The sequence below is a fragment of the Lontra canadensis genome, unplaced genomic scaffold, assembly GCF_010015895.1.
Source record: "Lontra canadensis isolate GAN:19392208 unplaced genomic scaffold, GSC_riverotter_1.0 scaffold59, whole genome shotgun sequence".
Taxonomy (NCBI): Eukaryota; Metazoa; Chordata; class Mammalia; order Carnivora; family Mustelidae; genus Lontra; species Lontra canadensis.
Window position 1 is genome coordinate 10133538 of NW_022631053.1, and position 20559 is coordinate 10154096.

Sequence of the window (20559 nt, forward strand, 5' to 3'; positions counted from 1 at the left end):
TAAGGCAAGAAATAATAAGTAAATAGTAAGAGTATAAGTAACTTCTAATTGTCTATTAACCAAACCACATCAAGGGTAAAGAACATGAATTGCTCAAAATTATCTGAAATTAAAATAAAGCTCCTTAGTAAAGGGGAACTTCGCTACTTTTACATTATTGCTTTGAGTGTGGCTAAAATAAAGGAGAGGACATGACACTTGATTGAAACAAACTAGATGAACTAGAAATCCTGAGGAGCATCATATAACAGATAGTTGGGGCTAGTTGTGCTAGCAACAAAGAGAATAGAAATGCATAAACATGTGGCAGAATAAATCTTCACAAACTTACTGGATGTAACAGTGTTAGATATTGGATTTCTTTCATATGTGCACATTGTGCATAAATAAATTTAAAATGAAGAAGAAATGTTCAGAAACTTATGTTCTATGTAAGTTTAAAGAGAATCAATTCAAGAATGTTTCAAGTTTGGTGATCTCTCGCTTCATTATTTGTATCACTTGTTTCCTACAGTTCTCTCCCCTTTTTTGCACCTGCATTTGCAAGATATGAGAAATATGCTATGCTCTCTTCCCCCAACCAGAAACACTCTGCTCAGTTTATACTTTATGAATGGATGCTTAAGGCTTTTTAAGTGCTTTTATACTTGAAAAGATTGAATTCTCTAAGGTGAATTTCAACCATATGTCATTTAATAAATAGTTGTGCTTCCTCATCAATCTTAGCATTTTTCTCATCAGTCCTGCTTTGGAAATGTAACCAAAATAAAACACTGGGGACAGTCTGAGGCATCTACTGCCCACTCCTTTCCTTTCTTTGCTTCTGGAAGCAGCTGTGTTTTAGTACAAGGGAGGCTTTCTTGGTCTCTTCCTCCATAGCCAGGAGTTTATAATGTCGACATGTGTTTGTAGTGCACAAGTATTATCTATTGGTCATTAGCATTCTGTGCAATAAAATTAGCCTTCTTCCCAAACTATTCTTTTCTCTTTTCAACTAGAAGTTTAAATGAGTTGGAATTTATTCATCCTTTTCTTCATTTTTCCTTCGGCTTACCAGGATGACAGGATGCAGATTTTCAAGAGCAATGGGCTGACGAAGCCAGGAGAATGCGTTTTCTTTACGTCTAGTGGAAACAATAGCTTCCCTTCCCCCAAAAGAAAGCCATAGAAAGTATATTTAGAAGAGCGAAGATCGGGAGTGGACTGAGGTTTTGTGGGGCCTGAGGTTTATCTAATATGGGAGGACCGCTTCTTTAAGAATCAGAATACAAAATATCTTTACAACCGTGAAACAAATGACAATGTAATGTTGATATGGTCCGTTTTGGGGTTTCAGAGGTGGCCTGTCCATATGAAAGGACCCACAGCTTCTGTAGACTCTAGTCGGTCCACAGTATTGTTTCGGATGTACTTTTTAGGGTTTTGCCATTGATTGTATCGTACTTCACCTGATCCCCCAATTTGACTTCATGGACTTTCTAGGGCTAAGCATTAGCCCTAGTTATGGATTAGAAGTTGGGCCAGTATGGCCCTGGCTTCAGACTATTTCTATGGAGCTTGTTTCGGTCCATGTGCTAGATAGAACCTAGAAGCTGCCCTTTCGTTTTCTAACAAGAGATCAGAAGGTCTCTTTCTGGAAGGGAAATGATTAGTGAAGAACATTCGTCTTGTAAAGAAACATGTTAAATGGTGTACATTCACCCTATACATATATTTTTTTTACCCTATACATATTGATTAGTCAATATGAACAAAATATCTCAAGTAGAAATCCAAATGCCATGAAATCTAATGACTATAAGCCACATATAACTTCTGTGAACTTCTCATAAGCTCCTCATAAGCTCATAAACAAGCAATTTCTTGACACTGGATAGGTTATTAGTATACATAGTTTAATTATAAAGTGTTGAGATTAATTTTTAGCTGAATACACTCATAATTATATTTTAAGTAAATCTTTCCCCCCATTTAATGGAGCCATTTTTAGAAGTGATATGTTTATTCCCATTATTGAAATATGTGTTTTTAGAATTTCCTATAGAATTTATTTTTTAAATTCATTGTGTTTGTGTATATGTGTGAATACATGTGAATATATACATGTATACACACAAACATACACGTGCGCATACACACACACACGTAGAATTTTCTCTCTTTTGGCCTCTATGAATAAAATTACAAAGTTCTACTATTGTGCTTAAATATATTTATGTGGGAGGATAAAAGGGTAAAATAAATAAGAAGAAATAGGATATGCATGTATAGGAAGACTCAGTATTATCAGGATGACATTTCTGTCCATACTCATCTATAGTCAAGTACAATTCTAAGCCTTATTTTCAGATAATTGTGCTTTGGAATTTGAAGATAAAAAAGGGATTTTAAAGTGCATTTAGGAAAAAATATCATGCAAAAATAGGAAAATTTTCAAAAGAAGAATAACAACCAGAGAATTTATCTTGTTTTTTTTTGAATTTATCTTATTTTTTATGTTAATATAGGACTTCAGCAAATAACATGTATTATATTAATGTGTATTATGCAATTAAGTATGTATTATACTGGTGTATACCAGGCAATGGAAAATAAGCCCAAGTATTTATTATGATTTAGTAGATCAATACAGTGGCACATAATGTCACTGGGCAGGGTCAGGAAATATAAATTATAACATTTAGTAGACACTCATATGCACAAGGAGCTGCTCCAATCATTTGACACTATTTAATCCGCACCTCACAATAACCTTATGGGGTTGTATTAGTCCTGTTTTATAGATGTAGAAACTAAGATTTAGAGAGATTAACTTGCCAAAGATCATAAAGGTGATACAAGGTGGGTTTTGGATCCAGGCAATCTGGTTCCCAACCTAGTATCTTAACCATTATGCATTACTGCCCACAGTGACACTTGCCAGTGACAGATGCTAGTTATTTTAGAACATTGTCAGTATTACAGGCAAAACAATTTAAATTTTTTTTCACTTTTTAAATTGCATTCTTTAATTACCAGTGAGAGAACTTATAAAGTATTCCATATGTAGGTATCTTTTTTGGGTAAATTATCTACTCCCCCCGATATGTTCAACTTTTACTTACTGATATATAAGAATTCTCCACATATTAAGGATATTAATTTTTATCTATCATATTAACCTTTATCTATCATATATATGGTTATGGCCACACTCACATTAATTTCAGCTATTGAGTTTTTCATTTCTGATTGATTCTTTTTTTATGGTTTCTCTTTGTTGAAACTCTCACTGAGATCCTCCACTCTTTTCTCAAGTCCAATGGGTATCTTAATGACCATGACTTTGAATTCTTTATGGTGCATATTGCTTATCTTTATGTCATTTAGCTCTTTTGCTGTGCCTTTATCTTGTTCTTTCATTTGGAACATATGCCTTTGTTTCCTCATTTTGTCTGACTCTCTGTGTTTGTCGCTCTGTGTTAGGAAAATTGGCTACATTGCCTCCCCTTGAAAATAGTGGCCTTATGAAGAAGAGGCCCTGTGTGCCATGTAGCACAGTGTCCTTTGTTCACGAGAACCAGGCACTTCGGTGGGGTCTCCTATGTGTATTGTATGCACTGTTGTGGCTGAGCCTTATTTGCCTTCCGTCCAGTTGGCTGCAGTGGCCCTCTTTGCCTGTTGTGGGCTGGGTTTGGTCTTGTGCTGTTCAGAGGCCTGTCTGGGGCTGCCTTGGGCATGTAGTTGGGCAGTATCAGCAGTCAAACCAGGTGCTGACCTTCAGCCCATTTGCTGGGGCTGCAGAGCTACCACCCTGCAGGGTTCTCTCTCTCTTTTGTCCCCTGAGAGGCTTTTGTTAGTGGGCAGGGCCAGTAGTCAGGCCAGATGCCAGCCAGGGCTACCATCACACTGATTGGCAGGAGACTTTCTCTTCCCTCCCAAATATAAGGTTTCACTGCTGGGACTGAGAGTGTACTTTTGTCTGTGGTTATCTTCCCCTCTACCCAGAGCAGGAGTCACTTTGGAGTGGAGTCAGTCCCTTTCAGTGGCTGCTTATTGGTTGAGACAAAGCAGAAGCTGCTTGGAGGGACTCCTATTGAGTGGGTGGGTTGGATTTGTAGGAGAATGTAGAGGAGGAGGTGGCACCCAGTGTTAGCATGGTAGTTGGAGGGAGCTAGTGCTCTTTCCTGCAGGTGTTGGACTATCTAGGCTATGGAGGTGGGGAAAGAAATGGTATCTTCTAAAGATCCCTGTCCCTCTAGCACATGTTCTGGGGTGTAAATAAATCTCCTTTATGTATACTCCAGGCACTTTTCAAAAAAGTATATAGTACTGGGGTGACTGGGTGGTTCAGTTGGTTAAGCAACTGACTCTTGATTTCAGCTTAGATCATGATGTCGTTTGTGATTTCGAACCCCACTTCAGGCTCCCTGCTCAGTGGGGAGTCTGCTTGAGATTGTCTCTCTCTCTTTCTCTCCCTCTTCCTCTGACCTTCCTGCTGCTCATGTGTTTTCATGCTCTCTCTCTCTGTCAAATAAATAAATAAATCTTTTTTTTTAAAGATTTTGTTTATAAAATAAATCTTTAAGATTATAAAATAAATCTTTCTTTTAAAAGATTTTATTTATTTATTTGACAGAGAGAGAGAAAGATATCACAAGTAGGCAGAGAGGCAGGCAGAGAGAGAGGGGGAAGCAGTCTCCCTGCTGAGCAGAGAGCCTGATGTGGGACCTAATCCCAGGACCCTGAGATCATGACCTGAGCTGGAGGCAAAGGCTTAATCCACTGAGCCACCCAGGCGCCCCATAAATTAATCTTTTTTTGAAAGTATATAGTAGTATATACTTTTTAAAATTGAGATAAACTTTATCCTTTTAAAGTATACAATTCAGGGGGTTTAAGTATATTCATGAAGTTACACAATCATTGCCACTGTCAAATTCCAGAATATTCCCCCAAAGAAACCTGTATCCATTAGCCATCATTCCCAATTTCTCCCTCACTCCATCCCCTGGCAATAACTAACCTGCTTTCTGTCTCTATGGATTTGCCTTTTTCTGAGTATTTGATATATTGACCTGTCAGCCTGGCTTCTTTGATTTAGCATAATGTTTTTAAGATTTCATGTTTCCATGTTGGGTCATGTTTCAGAACTTTATTTCTTTTTATGGATGGATACTATTTGTATGGATATACCGTATTTTTGTTTATCCATTCTTCAGTTGATGGACATTTGGGCATTCTCCACATTTCGGTTGTTGTGAGTAACACTGCTGTAAATATTCATCTACAAGTGTTTGTGTGGACATATGCTTTCAGTTTTCTCGGGTATATACCTAGGGGTGGAATTGCTGGGTTATATGGTAACTCTATATATTTAACTTTTTGAGAAACTGCCAAACTATTTTCTAAAGTGGTTGCACCTTTTTAGCGTTCTATCTGCAATATATGAGGGTTCAATTTCTCTTCATCTTAAACAACATCCAGTATAGCATCTTGACAATATTAAGTCTTCCAATCCATGAACAAAAGCTATCTTTTTATGTTTTAGGTCTTTAATTTGTCTCGATGATGTTTTCTAGTTTTAGTTTTTAGTACACAAGTCTTCCACTAATTTAACCAAATTTATTCCTGAGTATTTTATTATATTTTATTTACTGTAACTGGAATAGTTTCTGTTTTATTGGTATGTAAGTATGAGTTAATTGATGAATAGGGGCGCCTGGGTGGCTCAGTTGTTAAACATCTGCCTTCAGCACAGGTCATGATCCCAGGGTCCTGGGATTGAGTCCCATATAGGGCTCAGTACCCCTCGGGAAGCCTGTTCTCCCTCTCCCACTACCCCCTGCTTGTGTTCCTGCTCTTGCTATCTTTCTCTCTGTCTAATAAATGAATGAAATCTTAAAAAAAAAAAAGGGTTAGAACTTAAAAAAAATTTGATGAATAGTTTTGATAGTTTTTGTTGGTGTGTTTATAGTCTCTTACATAGTATTTTAATGGTCATGATTCTACAAAAAAAACCCAGGATGTCACAACTTAAGAATTTTATGAAAAGCCCACCAGACTATTTTGGTGTTTTATATTTATGAAAATATAAATATATCTTTATATTTCCACGTTAAGCTCATACTCTAACTTAGTGTTTCCCAAAGTTCATTTTCTTCCTTTCTAACTTAATGACTGTTTCCATATCTGCATGTTATTTAATACATTTTTAAAAAATATAAAATTGCATGTAACACCCATTAATGAATCATTGAACACTGCACCAAAAACCAATGATGTACTTACTATACAGTGGCTAACTGAACATTAAAAAAATAAATAAATAAATAAATCTTTAAAAAATTAAATATATCTAAAAGGAAATTTTATATCAAAATTTTTAATGAAAATTTAGAGAGTGATAAATCACTTCTAATATACATTTATAAATACATTACTATTAAAATGTTCTTTCGTGTACCACCTAACATTATTTTTAAGTAGTCTAAGTTTGCTACTCTTTGGGAATCTCTGCCATAACCAGCTTAGTAACTAACTGGATGAAATGAAAATTTCCCTAGAATTTATTTTATGGTGGCTAGATTGTTCCTTAGCGACATGAAGCTGAGATTTAGAGTCATTATCTGAATACATAGGCTAAAGACAAGAGTAAAAATTCCTCTGGTTCTTGCTCTTGCTTTTCTAGTGGGTACCTAAAGGATATCTATCAGTTAGTGATACTCTCATGAATAAAAAGTGTTCTCATTCAATGCTCCATGGATTACTTCATGCTGTTATCTGATAAATATGAATAATTTCCTCCTAGAGGGTAGGGATTGTGTCTGTTTAACTTGCCTCATACAGCATGCAGCGTAACATTATGTTCATTTGGGCACTTACTAAATGCAAGTTGATGATATAATGCATTTGTTAATCACCAATCATCCTGAAAAATAATGATGTACCCAGAGCTGATGGGTCCACCCCAGAGTTTTATTACTGAGGGTTGGACATTATTGAGAGGCCTCCACTTAAAAGGAAACACAGTAGAAAATTGTTCAGCTTTTCAACAAAAAAGAAGGAGCTTTTGTCTTTGAAAATTAAATTCTTTTTCAAAGCTAAGAATTACCTGAATGACTGTTTTACTTAGATGATAACAATATTTATTTAAATAACAATTTAAAGCATTTCATCTAGAAAAGAAAACACTTCACCTCTGGATTTCTAAACAACCTTTCAATGAAAACCAGGACACAGGATCCTTGGCATGAAGAATTAGTTAAGGGCTAAGAGATAGGGAAACAGACTCTTGGCTTATCTCTTGACACTAGAGTGTTGAAACCTTTAGAAAATCACCCAAACTAGACTCATTCTACCACCCTGTCTACCTGCAGGCCACTCCTGTACCAAATTCACAGCTCAGACCCACAGTGTGGGTCTAGGGATAATCTTCAAGAAGGGAAGAACTTTTTTACAGTTATTGTCTTGGTCTAGCAATGCAGGGACTAAAAGAGTACTTGTACTCTAACTAGGACTGCTAGAGAGACATAATTTATGTAATCTGATACTGAGCATAAAATTTCCTAGATGTAGTACCTCAGGGGGGAAAGAAAAGAATCAGTGCAGCCAAAGAAAGGTAGGGGGTTATCAATTAATAAACATAGGAGAGTATTTAAGGATCTTTATATCTAATATAAGTTGTGAATTAAATTATAGAAAGGCACCATACTGCTGTAGGTCTGAAAGTTACATTTGAAATGAATTTTAGTGCGGTTTTAAATTTACTTTACTAAATTTACTTTGTTATTTTGTTAAAGAAACAATGAGAACCTTTTCACTGAGAGCAGTTCACGCTACTGAGTTGTGACCTGCATTTTTCCACCTATAAAATGTATGTTTCTGTATTTCTTTTTATTTCATTGTAACCGTGATTGAAGATTTGTTAGTTTGATTAAAAAGGTAATAGGTCATCTATCTGACTGGTAATCTAAATAGAAATTCCTGTCCAAATGAAACAGGAAACTCCTTGATCAAATGTCCAGACTAAAGGTAATGTAATTATTTGTCTTCCTGTGGAAAATGCCTTTCATAATTTAAGGTGTTTGGATACTTGAATGAAGAATTTACAATCAATGGAACAGTTGGTATTCCAAAATCCTTAAATGAAACATCTAAAACGCTATAAATTTGGTTTGTTTGTTCTTTTAATGGCAGAGAAATGGTTGTGGTATCAAAATGCAAAGTCAAGAGGCTGAACTGTTTTGCAAGAATAAAACTAAAACTAGAGAGCCACCGGTGTAGGCAGTGTGTCCTCACAGATAAGCATGAGCCAGTTTTAGGACTACTAATATGGACTAAATGTGGACAGTCGCTGGTCATTTCTTTGTGGTTATTCACCTAACCCAAGCCTTATGTTCTGTGTTAGAGGCTAAGGACTTGCTGTGATATGGTAGTCCCTAGGCCAAGCTGAGTTAATGGTGGAATGCTAATTTCAAGGTGTTGGAAATAACCAAGAGATCTAAGAGTATTCCAGAGAACTAGATTTTCTTCTAGAGATACCAAAGGCTTTTAAATTGTGTATGAACCAAATTAAAGGGAGTGGCCATTTGCATTAGTGACAGTCTGTTTTAGAGAAGTATATAATCTTTAAACAAAGATGCTAATAATTTAATGTTAATACCCTAATCGAGAAATTTGAGCTCTAAAAGTAGAACTGCGTAATTGCTCCAATTCCTAATTTCTTTTTTTTTAAATTTATTTATTTAACAGACAGAGATCACAAGTAGGCAGAGAGGCAGGCAGAGAGAGAGGAGGAAGCAGGCTCCCCGCTGTGCAGAGAGCCTGATGTGGGGCTCGATCCCAGGACCCTGGGATTATGACCTGAGCCAAAGGCAGAGGCTCAACCCACTGAGCCACCCAGGCGCCCCCAATTCTTAATTTCTGAGGATGTCTCTCCTTTTCACTTTCCTTGTCCTGATATTTATTGTTGTTCTTTTCCTTTCTTTTAAATTTGAAATATTTGAAAATAAAGAAATTAATAATTGCCCACAACCCATGATCTAGAGCTAATAGTTGTAAAAATGCTTTCCCTGTGTGTACTCTTGAAAAAGGCTATATAGGCTGCAGATAGTATTAGTTTCCTGTGGCTGCTGTAAGAAATTGCTACAAACTGGGTGACTTAAAACAACAAGAATTTATCCATTCATTGTTCTAGAGGATCTAGGTCAGAAATCAATTTCATTGGGCCGTGACATTGGCAGGAACAGTCTTAGGAAGGCTCTGTTTCTTGACTTCTGGTGTCTGGTGCATAAGTGGCATTCCTTGGCCCGTGGCTCATCACTCCAGTCTTCACAGGCAGCATCTCCAAATCTCTCTGCTGCATCTTCACTTTGCTTTCTCTGTGTGTCCGTGTCCTTATCTCCCTCAACCTCTCTCGTAGACAAACTTGTGATTACTTTTGGGACTCCTCCAGATAATCCAGGATGATCTTCTCATCTTAAATCCTTAATTTAATCACATCTGCAAAGTCTTTGTTTTATAAGGTGGCGTTTATGGGTTCTGATATCTTTGGGGGACATTTCCAGCCTACCACACGTGTGAATATATAGACTATTTAAATTGGAATGTAAGGTGTTACAGATAAAGTTAAAATCCCATTTGACCTCTGTTCCCAATTCTGGCCCACCTTACATTCCCCAAAGGTCACTACCATGCTTAGTTTGTCATTCTTCTAGTACTTGCAAGAAACTTTTACCTCTGTCTAGATATATATCTATAGAAAATGTGTGGCATTTATTTGTTTGTTTGTGGTGTGTGTGTGTGTGTGTGTGTGTGTAAGCCACAAAATGTTAACAAGCTATTCTGGTCATTTTGCAGTTTGGCTACTTTTTACTCAAAATGTTTTTGGGATAAAATGTATTGATGCAGTTAAAGACGTATATATTTTTATTGCAGCATTCATCTTAAATGTGTACCACATTTTATCCATCCCCCTTTCTATGGAGGTTTAAGTTATTTCTCATTTTTCACTATTATAAACTCTGCCCCGGTACAGGTATCCTTCTGTACAGATGTGTTGCTATTGAAAAAGTATATGAAAGAAGATCTTTCCCCACAACTGATCTATATACTATTTCAGATTATTAATATATCTGGACTCTGTTAGAGACTATTTGTGTGTATTATCTGAGGTAAAGTATTTTTTCCATTTTGTTATCCACTTTCAAGCATTATTGTCTCTTGCATACTTTCCCCATTTGCTTCATCTGCTTCACATAGCAGGACAGTTTATATGCATACATTTGTTCACTGTGTCTTTATTCTTTACTGTGAAATATTTTTCATATTAAGTCATTCTCTTTACGTTTCTCCATAGCACTTGTCTACACTTGACCTGCTCATTTGTTCAGAAGCTCTTTCTTGCCACCATTATATAATCTCTACTGATTTGTTCACCTTTGCATCCCAGCACATAGAATAATAGTTGGCACATAGTACATGCTCAGTAAACATTTACTGAATAAACGGAATAAATCAATGTTTAAATTGGCCAGCTTATATAGTCACAGAAAAATGTTATATTAACTCTCAGATTTAGATATCAAAATAAATTTAGTGAAGACACTGATTTATTAAAAAAAAAAAGTCCTATACTACCAAACTTTTGCCCCCAGACAACTTTACTCTTATACTCTAAAAGTTATGTATATTATGAGAAATTATACAGGAACTTTAGAAAAAAACTTGGGAAAATAAAGAGACACAAGTTACATATAATGTCACCATTGTGAAATAACTACTATTAAAATGTCTTTAGAAATTTCTACATCTGATCTACTCTGCCATATTTTATTGACAATTTTCTATGTCATCATCACAAAGGAAAGGTTATGTCTCAAATATGCTAGATTTTAACAATGTATAGTATAATTTCAGTTTGTGCTTTTCCTTTTCTCTTTGGCCTTAAGATGTATTTTTAAATCTGTACCTCATAAGAGGACAATAAGTTTACCACAGCCTAACATTCTTTTTATCTGGCGATGTTTCCACTGTTCTAATACCCTGGAATTTCTTGAATTATACATGTTTACTGTATTTCGTATCATGACTCATTTTCTTTGTTCTTAATCCCATTTCTTAAAAAAGCTGTGTCATTGTGTTCATCATGTCCATATCTCACAGATGTTCTACATTTTCATCCCTTGGGTTAGCTTTATTCTCTCCCTGAAACATCTGCAAATTTATTATGTATTTTCTTTTTTTTTTTTTTTAAAGATTTTATTATTTATTTATTTATTTGACAGACAGAGATCACAAGTAGGCAGAGAGGCAGGCAGAGAGAGAGGGGGAAGCAGGCTCCCTGCCGAACAGAGCGTCCGATGTAGGGCTCAACACCATGGTGTGAGCCAAAGGCAGAGGCTTTAACCCACTGAGTCACCCTGCACCCCTATTATGTATTTTCAAGATCTGAAGAAGTGTATTTTTTTTACTTATGGGAGAAAAATCACTATTTTTGGTAAATCATTAGTTTATTAGTTTATTATCTTGAACCATTAGTCTAAACTTCTGTGGTTAAAGAACATGACCATTTTCCATAAGTATGACAGTATTCACAGCTCAAAGAACAAAAGTAAATGCAGAAGAGATCCTTGGGTCTCAGTTAAAAGATCTACCTGAAGTCTGAAATAAAAAGAAAATCAAACCAATGATTGTTAACATTGAAGTTGTTGGGGAGAAGAATATCATAAAAATAATTTTTTTAAATATATAAAATAAAATTTTTATAAAATTTTTTATAAAATATAATTTTCACTGTTTAAACAGTGAACTAATTTTTATTTTAAAAGGTTATATAATAAGCTCATTCACACACATATTTTTCATTAACACTATACCTTATGTCCTTTTAAAGTAGTTGAAATGATCCCTTCTAGTCAAAGCAATGTTGTCAGTGTATTATTCCATTTATAGCATGTTTTCAGAAAGATAATGGGTCACAGATGATGATATGAATCCTCATGAATTCTTTTCTTATAAAAAGAGTTCATGACTCTTCAAGATAAATGATTTTATCATGGAAATAAGGAATAGTACAGGAGATCCTATTTCAAAAATAAATTTTCATCTATTTTGACATTTAAAAGGAACATTTTTCTGATAATAGATTTTTTAAAGATAAAAGGCAATGTATAGCATGATTACAGATGTCCAAATTAATGTGAAGAGTGTGTTCCAAAGAAGAGAGAAGTTTGAAAGAGACAAAGTTATCTTCATCTCCTTTAGAAACATCAAAAATGGTTGTAAGAAATCTGTTTCTTAGATTTTCCTAGGACTGCGTGACCTTGAGCTAGCCAGTCATTGTACTTTCTTATTGCCAAAGAAATATAGATTAATATTCAGTGAGAAAAAGATTCTTAGGAGCTTTAGAATAAAATGTATAATTATACTTTGATGGTAAGTGTTGCAGTAAAGGTCAACTTGTGACCATCTGTCTTTTCATAATCAATATCTTAGGTCTATATCTTAACCATGGACCACTATTTTCACTACTTAAGAGATTTGATCACAAACTGTGATTTCGTTCTCACTCATGACTCTCTAACCTTTTCTTTAATGTTAATCTCCTCTTTTGTAATAGCTTTCCTGGAAATTGATGGATCTGTTCCACCTCTTCCTTGTTTCCCAGAGCTATGCTTAGTTATACCACTGAGCTTTAATTTCTTTGCTGCCTACCTGGCACAGAGACAATGTTTTACAGCTCCTGGACTGTCTGTTAATTCAACCATCTTCTCTTCACACAAGCCAAGCCCAGCTTCAGTGATGACAGGTTGGCCACACACCAAGGTCTCACATTTAGTTATTCTTGCCTGGTTATTTATCAAAAAGAATGTACCACATACAGTTCATTGGGAAAAGGTTTCAACTGTAATGAGCTAAAGCGGCAATACGTTTTACAATGTAGCAGTGAAGAATCTGATTGTTTATTGATTAAAACTAGAAAAAAATACCATCATGACTGGTAAGTTAAAGTCACACAATGGAATTGGTGGGATTTCTGACAGGACTCTCACATAGCAAAACCAAAGTTTTCATTTTTATGCTTTTCAGGATTATATAAAAGCCATTCTGATCCATACCGTAATTCTTTGAGTAAGATATTTTTATAAACTTCATTTACCATTGATGGGCCTAAGGCTTAGAGTTTAATGATTTATTCTAGGAAGTACACCTAGCAAATTGCAGACAAGGTCTCAAACTCTGGTGCTTGACATTTTCAATGACAGCATGCCTACCCTGGGAGTTAACAGATAAGACGTAAGTTGTGTTATAAGAGGAGAAAAAGGGAGGCGAAGATTAGATTTCACCTAACCCCCCATTTTTTTTCCTTTTTTACTTGGCCAGAAAAATATATTCTATTCTAAAATATTGCCAGAATGTATTAATTTTGGGGGGCGGAGTGGAGGGTGGTTTCAGGCTTTTCTATCCATCTCCATTAGAATGGGTTAATTTATTACAGTTGTTCCTTCAGTGTAGCCATTTTGGAAGAACTGGAGATTTTTGGCAGTTAAGAAGTGAGAAAGTCCATTTTAATGGGAAACAGAGATTTCCCTTGAAGAGGGTCTGGAGCCATGACTGGGAAGATGGGGAGGGAAAAGTGTATGGGAGTTGAAAGAGTATGAAAAGGAACCATTAGCCATTCTATTCTGTGCTGAGGACCAGAGAAGAAACCTCGGATGGAAGGAAGGCAAGACAAGGCTTAGTAAGATGATACTCTGATTCAGTTTTCTTTCCTGTCTCATTCATCTTACCCTGGTTCTGCTAGGAAAGTCGTCAAAAGATAGGGTTTCATGGCGGAGCACTTCTGTTCGTGTCAGTTAAGAGAACAATCTGTTGCGGTTAAGATTGACAGGGGTGAACTGAGGTGGGTGGGAGGCAGCGGCAGTAGCTGCCACTTGTGCTTTGTTCTGTCATTAATGGGAAACAGACAGTCCAAACACCTCTTGTAAATGTTCAAATTTACCTCAGTCAGACATTGTAGGCACTATTATGGCCTCCTTTATTCTGTCTTGAAACTATGAGTATGTAGACCCTTTCAAAGAAGGTACCAGCATTTTTACAACATGTTTCATTCTATGAAGAGTTATCTGAATAGAGATTAGTGAGCTCCTTCTTAGGATCAGGTTACATGCCAGGGCACATATTTGCCTTTCACAGCCCCTTCAGAGTGACCTAAAGGGCAGCTGGGCATTTTATATAGGAAGACAGGACTTAGAAGAATGGCCACATGTTTGGTGAATGAATTGAAATACAATGAAGGAGTTACAGAGTCTATTTCAATTTAATAACTTTATATCCTTTAAACATGAACACTTATTTAAAACCCCGAACTATTCCTTTCCAAGTAGAATAACCTTTCCACACAGGTTTTTCCCATTCACCAAGTTATTTTTTCCTACTTAGAAAATTTCATTCCTTAGTGAATCATATTTATTTGATGAGAGGTTTACATAAGCACTAGAGATAAAGTATATATTCTGTTGTCAGACAGTGTCTTTAAAATATTTTTAGAGGGGCGCCTGGGTGACTCAGTTGGTTAAGTGTCTGCCTTTGGCTCAGGTCATGATCCCAGGGTCCTAGGATGGAGCCCCATATGGGGGGTCTTTGCTTAGTGGGGAGTCTGCTTCTCCCTCTCCCTCTGTCCCCCACCCAACTCAGAGAGACAGAGAGAAGATCTTTAAATAAAAGAAAAGAAAATATTTTTAGAAAGATTTGGAAGTTTAAAATAAATTTCCTGAATTTTCATGGTTGGTTTTCTCCAATTTTGTGATGCACTAGATTATTAATCAGTAGGCTATAAATTATGAGAGGAGCCAATGACTGCCCATGTGAGATTGTAATTTGTAGACAAATAGCTGAAATGATTTGTTTGTATGAATTTAGCTATATTTTACCATTTTATAAAATTTCCCAGCTCGATTGTAAATACTGCTTTCAGAGAATTGACCAGAATCTATATAGAATCTATATAATAAGTTTACAGATGGTTATTTTCACATAACATGTGCTTCTTGAGCTGAGGGCCTATTTGGACTTCAAAACGTAGTAGCAGTTTACAGTGAGGTGAAGAGCACCTGCTCTCCTGATCCGAGACAAGTGTTCGACAAATGCAAAAACTGTTCCTCAACTTTTTTGTTTCTCAAAAGGCAAGCTAATTTAAATACTTTCCTGGTACTTAGAAAAGTCATAATTTTTTTTTAAAGATTTTATTTATTTATTTGACAGAGAGAGATCACAAGTAGGCATAGAGGCAGGCAGAGAGAGAGGGGGAAGCAGGCTCCCTGCTGAGCAGAGAGCCTGATGCGGGACTCGATCCCAGGACCCTGAGATCATGACCTGAGCTGAAGGCAGAGGCTTTAACCCACTGAGCCACCTAGGCGCCCCGAAAAGTCATAAATTTTTAACATCTCCGTTAGAACTCTTGTGGCTAATATTCTGTACTTTCTCTGTAATTACTGGCTTGCATATTCGTGTGTAGTTTAATTTAGGACAAAGGGACTACCAGGGAAAGGCCTTGGGCTATTTGGTCGGGATGATAACCACATTCTTACTTCACCTGTTGGAAGGGCTAATTGTGAAGTGCTTCCAGGAAGAACCTATCCCAGGTTCTGTTTTGTGTATGAGGTTGAAGCCTTGGTGATTAGCTGGTTTAACTTGGAAGGGTTTGAGATATATATAGATAAAGATATGGATATAGATATATTGAGATATATAATACATATAATATGTATCTTACTAATCTTGTCACATATCTTCGAAACTCTGAAAATTCTGATTTATCTTGAAAGCAAAAAGGTGATCCTAAATTTTCAAAAGATGAGCAAGACAGAAATTAAACTTGTAGATATTTCCTCTTTTCAATATTGTTATTTATTTTAAGAATAGTAATACAACTCATTATGCATTTCAGGTCATTTAAAATGTTTCAGTGGGGCGCCTGGGTGGCTCAGTGGGTTGAGCCTCTGCCTTCAGCTCAGGTCATGATCTCAGAGTCCTGGGATGGAGCCCCGCATCAGGCTCTCTGCTCAGCAGGAAGCCTGCTTCCCCCTCTCTCTCTCTGCCTGCCTCTCTGCCTATTTGTGATCTCTGTCTGTCAGATATATAAATAAAAATCTTTAATAAAAAAAAAATAAATAAATAAAATGTTTCAGTGGAAGGTGCAATAAGAATCAATTTTAATTGATTCAGATTAAAGCAAATTAATTAAATCAGAATTTCTGATAACATACTAGCATATATTAAATTTTATATTTAGACTTTAAATTTTTGGTAATAAGCAGATTTGCAGTAAAAGAGTAGATGATATTCAACCAACTTACAAAGTAAAATGTTCTTCAAAGGTTTAGCACAGCAATTATGGATATGCAAATTATTTTGCTAAGTAAAAATATTGCCTATGTGAAAAAGCTGAATAGTGTCTATTTAGAAATATATTCAAGTAGTTCTACCTCATATACATAAGCAGTAAATTTGCATTCCTTTAAATATTTCTGAAACACTGTTTTGAAACTGTACTTCAAACAGTCTGGACACCCCTTGGGTCTATGAAGGAAAGACGTGAATTGATCAGAGGAGGGAGGATCCAAAGAGGCAGAAAAATTATGATTAGAAAGCCAGAAGGGATTATTGTCAAGGTTTTCAAGGGACTAGTTTTGAGAAACAGTACATGTGAACAGGTTAATGCAGCAGAAAGTTCTGGTAAAATAAAGGCCAGGAAGATTACATTGCATTTGCGAATTTGGAGTTCGTTGGTCACCTTTCTAAAAGTAGTTTGGGTGGAATGATATGGTTGAAAATCAGATTGTCGAGGCTGATAGACAAAAGGGGAAGTGAAAAATTAGATCAGGGTTAATTTTTTCACATCTGCATGGTTTAAGGAAGGCAGTAGGGTGAGAGAGGAAATTGCATGGTTAAGGGGGAAGTTTTGAGGAAAAGACACAATTGAGCATGTTTGTATGTAGTGGGGAAAAGCCCATGGTCAGGAGAGAAGATAAAAAGAAGGGAGAACATGGGTAATCAATAAACACTTATTGAATACCTGAATTCCTTTATCTTATTAGTACAAATGAAGTTACACAAACAAGCAGCTTTTTCTTCTTCTTTTTTTTTTTTTGAACTCTGTTTAAAGTTTAAAATCAAGACAAGATAAAAAGAATATCTAGGAGTTACAAAGCTGTATTTATGTCTGAAGTTTATCGATGATGGAATCAAACTATTTTGAAAACCTATGTCCATTATTGTTTTTCCTTACCAGATTTCATCCAGTTGGGAAGTATTTCCTATTTCCTATTCTGAGGATGAGTTTGGATAAGATTAATATTGATTCTTAATTTTTTGCTAAAATTCACCGGTAGCCACCGGTAACTAGATTTTTCTTTTGGGAGGATTTTTATTATCATTCAGTTTATTTAATAGATATAGAAATATGTATTTAATGAACAGGACTATTCAAAGTTTCTGTTTTTTTCTGTGTTGATAAGCTGTGTTTTTCTAAAAATGTGTCAATTTTCCTTAACATTTCAAATTAATTGGCACAAATTTTTCAGTAATTTTTATTATCTTCAAATAGTAGTAGGAACTATAAATCATTCCTCATATTGGTAACTTGTATATTTTTTACTTTTTTCTTGGTCAGTCTTTACAGAGATTTATAAATTTTCTTAGTCTTTTCAAAGAACAAACTTTTGGCTTTGTTGATTTTTTTCTATTATAGGTTTATTTATATTTCATTGGTTTCTGCTCTTTAGTATTTCCATTCTTCAATTTTCTTTGGATTTAACTTGTTATTGTTTTTTCTAATTTCCTAAGATTTATACTTAGATAATTGACTTTAAGTCTTTATTTTTTCTGATATAATAAACATTTAAAGACATAATTTTTTCTTTAAGCATAGTTCTACTTGCAGCCCACAAGTTTTGAAATACCATATTTTCATTATTATCTAACTTAAAATATTTTCAAATTTATGTATTTTTTTAACCCATGAGCTATTTAAAAAGTGTTTTCCTAAGTTTCAAAGTATTTGAGGTTTTTAAAGATGATTTTTTGGTAGTGATTTCTAGCTTAATCCTACTGTAGTATAGAACTTCTATGAACTCAGTATTTTAAAATTTGTTGGGATTTGCTTTGTTACTTAGCATATTGTCAATTTTGGTAAATATTTTATGTACACTTAAAAACAATGTGTATTCTGAAGTTTAGGGTACAATGTTCTACATGCGTCATTTAGGTCAATGTTGATAATCGTGTTATTCAAATTATCTACATCCTTAACTGCGTGTGTGTATTCTAGTTCTGTCAAATTGCTGAGAGAAGTGTGTTAAAATCTTCCATCCTAATTACGTATTTGTATGTTCATCAAATGTTGTGTTTTTTTCAAAGTTTGCTTTATGCATTTGAAACTGTATTACTATGAGCATACAGGTTTGAATTTTACATCTTTCTGGTGGACTGACACTGACACATAATGAGATGTCTCTTTTTATCTTTAGTACCACTTCTGCCTTAAAGTTTATTCTGTATGATATAGCCTTAGAAGTATAGATAGGTAATATATTGTCTTCTTATATATAATGGTTGCCTGGTATATTTCTGTCTACTTAAAAAAAAGTTTTTGGGCCTTTATGTTTTAATGTATATCTTGTAAACATATAGTTGTTATTTTATCTATTCTAATAATCTTTGAATTTTAATTGAAGTATTTAGTTCTTCTACATTAAGGTAATTATTGTTATATTTAGCTTAAATCTTTAAAAGATTTTGTGTTTTGTTTTCCCTTTTTCTCTCCTTTCCTTTTTTCTTTAGGGTTAACCAAGTGATTTGTATCATTCCATTTTTTTCGTTTTTAATCTAAGTGTATAAGAAGAAAAATGATGAGACATTTTACTCATTTTAGACTTTGAGTACTGTCATGGAATCACTCTTTCTTGACTTACATTTTTTAATAGATACTGTAAAAAAAATAAAGCTATCTATTTTGCTCAGAGTTTCTGAAAAATTACTTGGACAATTTATCACAGAATTTTCTGTTGCTTTCAGGTGAGATCAGTGAAGGTTGTCATTTGGATCACATTTCAGAAGGGTCATTTCAAAACAAGTAGAGAGTCATGACAAAAGTAAAGTATGCATATTCAACCTTTGATTTATATTGAAGGTGAGAGGAGATTATGATTAAACTTGATATTGTCAATGAATTACGAAGATCTGAGTTCCTTTTATAAGAATAGGGTAAATCAATAGGGTAAAAGATAAAAAGAAAAGTTAAAATAGCTACTGTATTGTTTTCAAAGGAAATAATTATGGAATAACATGCATATAACTACCTAAATAATTTAAAGGTCAGTTGCTCCTTTAAATACTACAGAGGTGAATAAGTAATTTTTTTTTAAATTTATTTATTTATTTGACAGAGAGAGACACAGTGAGAGAGGAAACACAAGCAGGGCGAGTGGGAGAGGGAGAAGCAGACTTCCCACTGAGCAGGAAGCCCGATGTGGGGCTCGATCTCAAGACCCTGGGATCATGACCTGAGCTGAAGGCAGACGATTAACGACTGAGCCACCCAGGCACCCCAATATAAATAATTTTTGTGTATCTTGGTTCTTATTTTCTCTGTTAAATAATTGGTATTAAGGGCAATGTCATGAATATAGAAGTCTTTCTTTTGTTTCAATGCTTTTTTTCCTACTAGACTCTAGGCAAATTTCTAAAAATATTTGTATCTATCTAAGCAGGGTATCTAAATGCACTGCATATTAGAATTTTGATTAATTCTGTCCATCTGCTTGGAATACAGAAGGTAATTATGAAGTAAACCAAACTGAATTTATGTTATTTGTGAGTACCTGAAATTTCCAGGTTTTTTTTTGGTCTTAAATCATCTAATTCAGTAGAGGTAATTTGAATTTGAATTATAATTGAAGACTTTTCCCACCTAACCCTTAAATTTGGCTTTAATTTCATCACCTATCGGTTAAGTCTATAAAATGTTCACATGTGGCTGCTTCTGTGAAGTGAGGCATGTCCAGTGTGTTTAGTTTCCTTGGAACCAGACACTCCCCATCCTGAAGAAATTTTCATTTATTGATGGTGAGGAACAGAAATGATATAAATAGAGATTATTTTCCCTTCTCTTTTATTCCTTCATCCTATCCCCAAATGAGCCTAAACAACAAACTGATTAAAGTCTCCTAATACAAGAAATATGTTAAGAAAGACATACCATTGAAATAAAAAAAATCTCCAAGCACCACAATACTTACTTAATAGACCCTTATCTCACACTTACCATGTATCAGAACTTGTGCCAAACATTTCCAAATGTTAACTCATTTTGAACTTTCTAACACCCATAGGAGGTAGATACTGTTATTATTATTCTTCACATTTTACATATGAGGAAACTGAGAGATTGAAAAACATGAGCAAGGTCATAAAGCCTCTAGAATGGAGGTGGAATTTAAACTTTCAAATCTGTGTTATCAACTGCTTCATTGTGTGGCATCCCAGTAAATGATGAATGCATTTATTACATTATTG

At 34.9% G+C, this 20559-nt stretch overlaps 1 protein-coding gene across 1 annotated transcript in view; it reads left to right on the top strand.

Moving 5' to 3' along the window:
• The window catches only part of PUS7L (pseudouridine synthase 7 like), a 71111-nt gene extending 51651 nt beyond the window's left edge, over window positions 1-19460 (top strand). The window contains exon 11 of the mRNA XM_032876988.1: window positions 19431-19460. Coding sequence (XP_032732879.1) covers window positions 19431-19445 — 15 coding nt within the window. The 3' untranslated portion in view covers window positions 19446-19460. The remainder of the gene's footprint in view (window positions 1-19430) is intronic.
• Window positions 19461-20559: the final 1099 nt, after the last annotated feature.